The sequence below is a fragment of the Hyperolius riggenbachi genome, chromosome 4, assembly GCF_040937935.1.
Source record: "Hyperolius riggenbachi isolate aHypRig1 chromosome 4, aHypRig1.pri, whole genome shotgun sequence".
Lineage (NCBI taxonomy): Eukaryota > Metazoa > Chordata > Amphibia > Anura > Hyperoliidae > Hyperolius > Hyperolius riggenbachi.
Genome location: NC_090649.1, coordinates 117,648,862 through 117,659,554, shown reverse-complemented (window position 1 = coordinate 117,659,554; position 10,693 = coordinate 117,648,862). Strand labels below are relative to the sequence as shown.

Genomic DNA, 10,693 nt, shown 5'->3' with positions numbered 1-10,693 from the left:
ATTTATTTATTTTCAAAAGCACTTGAAGTGAATGGCAGTTGCTCTGTCCAGCTGCCAAAAAACTGTGTAGCGAGCAGGAAAGCTGGACAGCATCATTGTTTAAATCCTTTTTAAGGAATATGTTTATAAAGAATAAAAGCCTTGCTGAGAATCCCCTATGAAGAGATGGACTAGTCCAAAACCTGTCGCTTCTGTCAGATTTCTACTGCCTACTATAAGGGACAGCAACATAGGAGAAATGTAATTTATGGCTCATTTTACTCTCTAAAAAAACGTACTTCTTAATTGTCTATGTTTGCACATATTTTAAAATATTTCGCCATAGTGCTCCTTTAAACTGTGGTGAACAGTAAAGTGCCAGATACCAACTTTTTTACAGTACAGTAGTCAACAAGAATAGCTATTGCTTCCTCATTTTGCCTCTAAACCTTTTAAATGCAATTATTGTCAACCTCTTAAGCCCTATCTACACGATCCGATTCTTTGTACGATTCGATAACGATTCTATTTATAATTCGATTAAATCCGACATGTCCGATCGGGATTCAATGCAATTCGATTTGCCATTGTTTTGCTATTGCAAATCGAACTGAATCGAATACCGATTGGACATGTCGGATTTAATCGAATCGTAAATAGAATCGTATCGTGTAGATTGGACTTTATAGATCTTCGCATTCTGCACTCAGGATGCTAACTAAACTAAATCTAAAACAGAACAAGGCTAAATGTTTAAGCAATTAGCATGATGACTGAATACAAAATGTATAAAAGCAAAGCGATACACTGAATACTGGTTTCATGGGTTAAACGTGCTTAGATCTGTAGTACACCTTGCACCTGTACTTAGTGAATTCAGCTGGTGGACAGGGTAATACAAAGGCACTCAAAGCAAGAAGAAACAGAGGCCAGTGTACTAGTGGCACCACTGGGGTTTCCCTGCAGAGTCTGTAGAAGCAGAGCGGAAGCATCAGTCAGGGATGGTTTCCACTGCAACGCAGAGCGGCTCTGTGCTGCACGTCACTATTGGGGGCGGAGCTTTCGATCCCTTTCATTACACTAAATGAGATTGCGGGCGAAATTGCCTCGAAATGCAGGCAATCATGCACTGCGATTCAAAAGTGAATTGCAGCGCATGAATGGAAACAGCAGACAGTGCAGCCTATGCAATGTCTGCTGTGCCTGCGATCGAGTTTCCTTAAAGAGACTCTGAAGTCTCATAAAATTCACCTTTTTATTTTAAAAATCACTTTTACATCACTGCCCTAAATAAAACGCTGCATCCTCATGGTTGAACACTAAGTAAATTACCCCAAACTCCCTTTTAGTTAGGGCATAGATGTAAAAGAATTTTTAAATAAAAAGGTGAATTGTATGAGACTTCAGAGTCTCTTTAAGCGCACATGAAAGCGCGCTATATGGAAACGAGGCATTAGCTGTTACGAAAGTGACTGATGCTTTCTAATAGCCAAATCACAGCTGACTGGGCATTTCCTTGGGTGGCACAGAAACCGTGGAAGCACTAGTTACAGCTGCCTCACACTCTAAGGACTCATTCACACATAGTGTCCCCAACTCACTTAAAAGACAACTGAAGTGAGAGGTATATGGAGGCTGCCATACTTATTTCCTTTTTAAACCATACCAGTTGCCTGGCTATCCTGCTGTTCCTGTGCCTCTAATACTTTTAGCCATAGCCCTTGAACAAGCATGCAGCAGATCAGGTGTTTCTGACATTATTGTGAGATCTGACAATATTAGCTGCATGCTTGTTTCTGGTGTTATTTAGCCACCACAGCCAAATAAGTCAGCAGGGCTGCCAGGCAACTGGTATTGTTTAAAATGAAATCAATATGGCTGCCTCCATATTCTTCTTACTTCAGTTGTCCTTTAACATAAAAGCTCATAGACTTTCATGTTACCATTCACACTATAGTGTGTGTTCCCACACATTGCATTGTGGCTGGGAACATCCTAGCACAAAACAAAAACATTATTCCATAGTGGTCAAACTGAAGCTGCCGGCGTATGCTATATATAGCGCGCTGCAACGCATGCTTCCCTGCATCGTAATGCATGCACAAAATCGCATCAGTGCATGCACTGCCCATTGTAAATTAGCACTAAAGCCTAGGCAATGAGTACTAGCTGGGAAGGTCTCTGGCCGTATGCAAATAAGGACAATCATTACATCAAGCTAGTTTTAAAACAGTGGGGAAGGATGCTAAACCTTCCTTTTCCTGAAACAACTGGTGCATCTCTAGTGATGAAATCAGTGTTCTCTCCAGGCTCTTTTAGCCGGGTGCTCCACCCGGCTAGTTTTGGTGAGCACCCGGCTGTCATCTGCTCACCTCCTCCTATCCATGTAAGCAGAGTTGTGCAGAGAAGCACCAGCACTGCATTCTCACATCTTGCCCCACCCGGCTACTTTTTCATGTTACCCAGCTACTATTTCATGCCACCCGGCAGGAAAATATTTCTGGGGAGAACACTGGAAATGCTAAAAAACTAGATTTCCAAACATGCAGCTACGCAATCCTTACTTCCTCAAAGTCCCAGTAGATACCCAACTCAACAAATGTATTTTTGTGCAACCAAACTACCTTTGAGTAATCCCTGTACTACAAAACCTCAATAGACCTGATGCAGTTCAGTTCTTCAACACCCACCTATCATCCATCTCGACTCGTTTCATGCTGTGAAGATGCAGGACAGCCAGTATAATGGCCACTAAGAATATCACTGCGCAGCACACGCCCACGCTGATGTAGAACACACGGGTGGAAGTGGTTGGAGCTACATTAACAGGATCAACTGAAAGGAGAAGAGAGAAAACGGTTATCGGAAATGCACAGCTCAAAACACTCACATTTTTAGAGGTCTCAGAAGGTTTATTCAAAGCATGATAAAGCTGGGTTAGGAATAAACTAGTTACTAATCTGATAACTCACATACTGTATAAACATTTTTATGGTGAATGCAGGTTCAGGTTCGCATTCATTAGCACACCATGCTATTAAAAAACTCAGCTCACACTGTCTGAACAAGGTCTAAAGGCCGGTTCACACTTGCGATAAAAACGTACCCGTTCGGTACAGTTTCTGCAGCAGACACAACCGTATGCATGGATCGCAATGTTAAAAACATTGGCCGTCTTCACGCGCACATAAAAATGGATCTGTTTGATACATTCCGGAAAACTGAGCGCAGAGTCTGAACTTGGCACTTTTTTCCAGAGACTGGATCACCACGGAGGCAATAAATACCAATGTAAAAATGTATCTTCCGTTCCCACACAGAACTCTGCACTCAAAATCATATGCCTAAGTGTATTGCATAACTTTCCTGCTCCTCCCCTCAGCGTCATCATTACAGACTTCCTGTTCGAGAAGGGCTACAACATGACTATCAATCAACCTGACTGAAGGAGCATTTAGAACTCTATGACAAGGGCAATACTGGGTACAGTGACCAGCACTATTGCAACAAGCAATTGTAGGCATTGCAAGAAGCAAAAATATTGCTTGGTACAGCATAACCACTACCACTTCTCTTCCTATTGGAAAAAAAAAAAAAAAAGCAATAAACCATAATAAAAACATCTAATTAAAAGTACATGTTTTTACCATACGTGTAAACGGACTGGAAACGTGTTGTACAAATAGCACAGAATAGTGATAAACTGACCAGTTTTCTAAAAACGGATGCATTGGGATCCGCTAAAAGTGTCAACTAGCTCTTGCTGTTTTGGATGAACGTTTAAGGACAAATCCAAATATGCAGCTAAATAAACAAAAACTACATAAGAACACTATTCTAGAAGGATTCTACCATGCGCCACACATACTGTGAGTGAGTAAATAGTATGTGTACCAAGACTTCAGAAATACTCCATATTCTTTCAGAATAGCGCATTCTTAAATTTCCAGAAAACGTTCTGCCTGTGGTGTATCTAACAGTCCAGCAATCATTAACTTCAATTGGCTATAAGTGACCTAATCAAAAATATGAACCCATAACCTGTGCCAGCAATTAACTATTTTTAGTCTTAAGTGATGGCATCTGTAGTGGTTGGGCAGCAATGGGTGGGGGGGGGGGGGTCAGAAGTTGTTCTCTTCACACATTATCTTATAATGAAGACAGATTTTTTGGATTTAACTTTCAAATATATTTTAAAGGGTACCACCTGAAGTGAAATGATTTACTCTTATATTTTACATTTATACGCTGCTGGCATCTTCCGTCATGTCACTAATAGTCTCCCTCACAGGGGCTCACAACCTAATCCTTACTATAGATCAGGGGTCTCAAACTCAATTTACCTGGGGGGCCGCAGGAGGCAAAGTCAGGATGAGGCTGGGCCGCATAAGGGATTTCACAAAAAAAGTTAACTATTTTGCCTATTGTACCTTATGGTTCGCTTCGGTGCTCCCATTACAAGTAATCCGCCGTGTCCCCGCCGCAAAATGAGGGCTGCAGAGCCCCCAAATCGCCGTGGGGCAATCCGCCGGCATTTCCTAATAGGGCCAGAGCTTTCAGCTTCAGCTCTGCCCTTCCTGACGTCAATCACTCCTCTCTGTGAAGGAAGAGTGAGAGGGGCGGGGAGAGGCAGCGATCCGTGTGGCGATTGACGTCAGGAGGGGTAGAGCTACAGCTGGAAGCTCTGCCCCTCAGCGCAGTCGTGGATGTTTAGCCGGGGCATTTGGGGGCTCTGCAGCCCCCGCTTAGCGGCAGGGATGCGGCGGATTACTTGGGAGCACTGAAGCGAACTATAAGGTAAAATAGTTTGCTTCCGTGTCTCTTTTGCCTTTGCCGGCGCGGGCCACAAAATATTGTACCGAGGGCCGCAAATGGCCCGCGGGCCGCGAGTTTGAGACCCATGCTATAGATAGATTCATCATAGTGTAAGGTCAGTTAACCTAATCTGTATGTGTATGTGTATGAGATGTGGTAGGAAACAAAGTACTTGGAGAAAACCCATGCAGACAGACGGTGAACATACAAACTCCATGCAGACTCCAGACATCTTGGACCTTAGTGCTGCACAGCAGAGAGTGTGGTTTAATAAAACAAACGTGAATGTACAGTGTCAAATTCTACCTCAAAATAGGCTATATTCATTCTATTTTTTCACTGTAATGGTTAAAGCGGACCCAAACCAAACATTTTTTAATTCAAAATATTTAGTTGCAGCACTCTGACACATACAAAGATAAATAAATACTCCTTCAAGCCTATGAGCATTTCAGTGCATGCTTTTCACCCTTCACTTTTCATAACTAGAGTTATACAGGTGGCAGCCATTAGCAATTCCTCCACTGCCGGACACTACCTACTCCAGCATTTTGCCGGATTCTGTCCCGGCAATTTGAAAGGAAGGGAGGGGTTTGTCCAATAAATGTAAAATATTTTACATTTGTCATCATGCAGCTGAAAAAAGGCTGCTATTTATTATCATTATTTAGAAAATACATTTTATTTCTGAAATCTTGTATTTTTAGTTGGTCTGCAGTCAAACCATAGAATAACTCTCACTAATAACCAAATACATTTTGTAAAACTAATTGGCTGAATGTGCAAAACAGATGAGTTTATTCGTTCATGATTGGTCTGTGTGGGGACTGAACATTTAAAACTATCCTCAAGTACGCGAGACAATGAAAACTTCAACTACACGGCAGCGTAGTGGTTAGTGCTCTCGTCTTGTAGTGCTGAGTCCCCGGTTCAAATCTCAGCCAGGTCAACCTCTGCAAGAAATGTGTATGTTCTCCTAGTGTCTGCGTGGGTTTCCTCCGAGCACTCCGGTTTCCTCCCACATTCCAAAAACATACTGATAAGTTACTTGGCTTCCCCCTAAATTGTCCCTAGACTTCAATAAATACACTACATGACACATACATAGACATACGACTATGGTAGGGATTAGATTGTGAGCTCCTCTGAGGAACAGTTAGTGACAAGACTATATTCTCTGTACAGCGCTGCGTAAGATGTCAGTGCTATATAAATACTAAATAATAATAATAATAATAATTACAAAAAAAGGACTATGGGATTCAAGGAAAGTACTATTTTGTATTAGAACAGATATTTTTATCTCACCTGCTTTTTCTCACTTCTGGTTTACAATAATTAACCTGTTTAGGATCAACCATAGTTAAAGGGGTTCTGTGGGGGGTTGTGGAAGAGAAAAGCAGACACTTACCTTGGGCTTCTATCAGCCCGGTGCAGCGGTAATGTCCCACGCCGTCCTCCTCCCATCTGCCGTTCTCCGCCGCCATCCCCGGTCTAAGCAGCATGGGATCCAACTACGGCTGCGCTAGAGTGGCCGCACACCCGCTCGCTTCCGCCTGCGTCATCGGAAGCTTACTGCGCAAGCGCAGTACAATGCTCCGTTGTACTGCGCCAGCGCAGTAAGCCTCAGATGACGCGAGCGGAGGCACGGCAACGCGCATTATTCGTCTGTATGTCAGACGAATAATAGCCCGGTGCCGGCTGCGGGGAACGGCGGATGGGAGCAGGACGTCGTGGGACATTACCGCTGCATGGGGCTCATAGAAGCCCAAGGTAAGTGGCAGTTTTTCTCTTTAGAAACCCCCACAGAACCCCTTTAAAACTATGCAGCACTTGTTGCTGCCAAATGATGGCCACTAATGAGCCAATCTTTTTCATCCAATCTTACCATTTCTTTGTAATATAAGGAACTGCATAAATTATCCATTCAGTGTATTCACTCAATTTACCCTTCTACTACATAGATTTGGTAAAAGTGGATGGAAAAAATTGGATCATTAGTGGCCACCTTAACTACTTCCCGACCGCCGTATAGACAAATGGCGGCCGGGAAGCAGACGCCGCAAGGACCGCCGTATTGACAAAATGCGGCGGTCCTTGTTTGGGCATGGGCGGAGCGATCGCGTCATCCGTGACGCGATCCTCCGCCTCCGCCTGTCGCCGCTCACTCGCCGCAACATCCCGCCGGCCATACGGAAGCGCCGGCGGGATGTTAACCCGACGATCGCCGCATACAAAGTGTATAATACACTTTGTAATGTTTACAAAGTGTATTATACAGGCTGCCTCCTGCCCTGGTGGTCCCAGTGTCCGAGGGACCACCAGGGCAGGCTGCAGCCACCCTAGTCTGCACCAAGCACACTGATTTTCTCCCCCCCCTGCCCCAGATCGCCCACAGCACCCATCAGACCCCCCCCCTGCCCACCCCCCAGACCCCTGTTTGCACCCAATCACCCCCCTAATCACCCATCAATCACTCCCTGTCACTATCTGTCAATGCTATTTTTTTTTAATACCCCCCCCCCTGCCCCCTGCTCCCTCCTGATCACCCCCCAACCCCCCAGATTCTCCCCAGACCCCCCCCAGACCCCCCCCCCCCCCCAATGTACTGTATGCATCTATCCCCCCTGATCACCTGTCAATCACCTGTCAATCACCTGTCAATCACCCGTCAATCACCCGTCAATCACCCGTCAATCACCCATCAATCACCCCCTGTCACTGCCACCCATCAATCAGCCCCTAACCTGCCCCTTGCGGGCAATCTGATCACCCCCCCACACCAATAGATCGCCCGCAGATCCGACATCAGATCACCTCCCAAATCCATTGTTTACATCTATACTCTCCTCTAAACACCCACTAATTACCCATCAATCACCCATCAATCACCCCCTATCACCACCTGTCACTTTTACCTATCAGATCAGACCCTAATCTGCCCCTTGCGGGCACCCAATCACCCGCCCACACGCTCAGATTGCCCTCAGACCCCCCCTTATCAATTCACCAGTGCATTCATTACATCTGTTCTTCCCTGTAATAACCCACTGATCACCTGTCAATCACCTGCCAATCACCTATCACCCATCAATCACCCCCTGTCACCCCCTGTCACTGCCACCCATCAATCAGCCCCTAACCTGCCCCTTGCGGGCAATCTGATCACCCACCCACACCATTAGATCGCCCGCAAACCCGCCGTCAGATTACCTCCCAAATGTATTGTTTACATCTGTTATCTTCTCTAAACACCCACTAATTACCCATCAATCACCCCCTATCACTGTTACCTATCAGATCAGACCCTAATCTGCCCCTTGCGGGCACCCAATCACCCGCCTACACGCTCAGATTACCCTCAGACCCCCCCTTATCAATTCGCCAGGGCATTATTTACATCTATCCTTCCCTGTAATAACCCACTGATCACCTGTCAATCACCTGCCAATCACCTATCACCCATCAATCACCCCCTGTCACCCCCTGTCACTGCCACCCAACAATCAGCCCCTAACCTGCCCCTTGCGGGCAATCTGATTACCCACCCACACCAATCGATCGCCCGCAGATGCGACATCAGATCACCACCCAAGCGCAGCGTTTACTCTCCTCTAAACACCCACTAATTACCCATCAATCACCCATAAATCACCCCCTATCACCACCTGTCACTGTTACCCATCAGATCAGACCCTAATCTGCCCCTTGCGGGCACCCAATCACCCGCCTACTCGCTCAGATTACCCTCAGACCCCCCCTTATCAATTCGCCAGTGCAATATTTACATCTGTTCTCCCCTGTAATAACCCACTGATTACCTGTCAATCACCTATCAATCACCCATCAATCACCCCCTGTCACTGCCACCCATCAATCACCCCCTGTCACTGCCACCCATCAATCACCCCCTGTCACTGCCACCCATAAATCAGCCCCTAACCTGCCCCTTGCGGGCAATCTGATCACCCACCCACACCAATAGATCGCTCGCAGATCCGACGTCCGATCACCTCCCAAGTGCAGTGTTTACATCTGTTCTCTACCCTAAACACCCACTAATTACCCATCAATCACCCCCTGTCACTGCTACCTATCAGATTAGACCCCTATCTGCCCCTAGGGCACTCAATCACCCGCCCACACCCTCAGAATGCCCTCAGACCCCAGCCCTGATCACCTCGCCAGTGCATTGCTTGCATCTATTCCCCCCTCTAATCACACCTTGAGACACCCATCAATCACCTCCTGTCACCCCCTAGCACACCTACCCATCAGATCAGGCCCTAATTTGCCCCGTGTGGGCTCCTGATCACTCGGCCAAACCCTCAGATCCCCCTCAGACCCCCTTCCGATCACCTCCCCAGTGCATTGATTGCATCTATTTTCCCCTCTAACCACCCCCTGAGACACCCATCAATCACCTCCTGTCACCCCCCTAGCACTCCTATCCATCAGATCAGGCCCAATACAACCTGTCATCTAAAAGGCCACCCTGCTTATGACCGGTTCCACAAAATTCGCCCCCTCATAGACCACCTGTCATCAAAATTTGCAGATGCTTATACCCCTGAACAGTCATTTTGAGACATTTGGTTTCCAGACAACTCACGGTTTTGGGCCCGTAAAATGCCAGGGCGGTATAGGAACCCCACAAGTGACCCCATTTTAGAAAAAAAGACACCCCAAGGTATTCTGTTAGGTGTATGACGAGTTCATAGAAGATTTTATTTTTTGTCAAAAGTTAGCGGAAATTGATTTTTATTGTTTTTTTTCCACAAAGTGTCACTTTCCGCTAACTTTTGACAAAAAATAAAATCTTCTATGAACTCACCATACTCCTAACAGAATACCTTGGGGTGTCTTCTTTCTAAAATGGGGTCACTTGTGGGGTTCCTATACTGCCCTGGCATTTTAGGGGCCCTAAACCGCGAGGAGTAGTCTAGAAAACAAATGCCTCAAAATGACCTGTGAATAGGACGTTGGGCCCCTTAGCGCACCTAGGCTGCAAAAAAGTGTCACACATGTGGTACCGCCGTACTCAGGAAAAGTAGTATAATGTGTTTTGGGGTGTATTTTTACACATACCCATGCTGGGTGGGAGAAATTTCTATGTAAATGGACAATTGTGTGTAAAAAAAATCAAACAATTGTCATTTACAGAGATATTTCTCCCACTTAGCATGGGTATGTGTAAAAATACACCCCAAAACGCATTATACTACTTCTCCTGAGTACGGCGGTACCACATGTGTGGCACTTTTTTACACCCTAAGTACGCTAAGGGGCCCAAAGTCCAATGAGTACCTTTAGGATTTCACAGGTCATTTTGCGACATTTGGTTTCTAGACTACTCCTCACGGTTTAGGGCCCCTAAAATGCCAGGGCAGTATAGGAACCCCACAAATGACCCCATTCTAGAAAGAAGACACCCCAAGGTATTCCGTACGGAGTATGGTGAGTTCATAGAAGATTTTATTTTTTGTCACAAGTTAGCGGAAAAAGACACTTTGTGAAAAAAAACTATTAAAATCAATTTCCGCTAACTTGTGACAAAAAAATAAAAACTTCTATGAACTCACCATACTCCTAACGGAATACCTTGGGGTGTCTTCTTTCTAAAATGGGGTCATTAGTGGGGTTCCTATACTGCCCTGGCATTTTAGGGGCCCTAAACCGCGAGGAGTAGTCTTGAAACAAAAATGACCTGTGAAATCCTAAAGGTACTCATTGGACTTTGGGCCCCTTAGTGCAGTTAGGGTGCAAAAAAGTGCCACACATGTGGTATCGCCGTACTCGGGAGAAGTAGTATAATGTGTTTTGGGGTGTATTTTTACACATACCCATGCTGGGTGGGAGAAATACCTCTGTAAATGACAATCTTTTGATTTTTTTACAC

At 45.4% G+C, this 10,693-nt stretch overlaps 1 protein-coding gene across 2 annotated transcripts in view; it reads right to left on the bottom strand.

The window, feature by feature from the left end:
• Window positions 1–10,693, bottom strand: part of RYK (receptor like tyrosine kinase) — a 217,566-nt gene that overhangs the window by 113,806 nt on the left and 93,067 nt on the right. For both annotated transcript variants that reach the window (XM_068280423.1, XM_068280424.1), the window contains exon 6: window positions 2,670–2,814. In XM_068280423.1, the coding sequence (XP_068136524.1) occupies window positions 2,670–2,814 (145 nt within the window). The remainder of the gene's footprint in view (window positions 1–2,669; window positions 2,815–10,693) is intronic.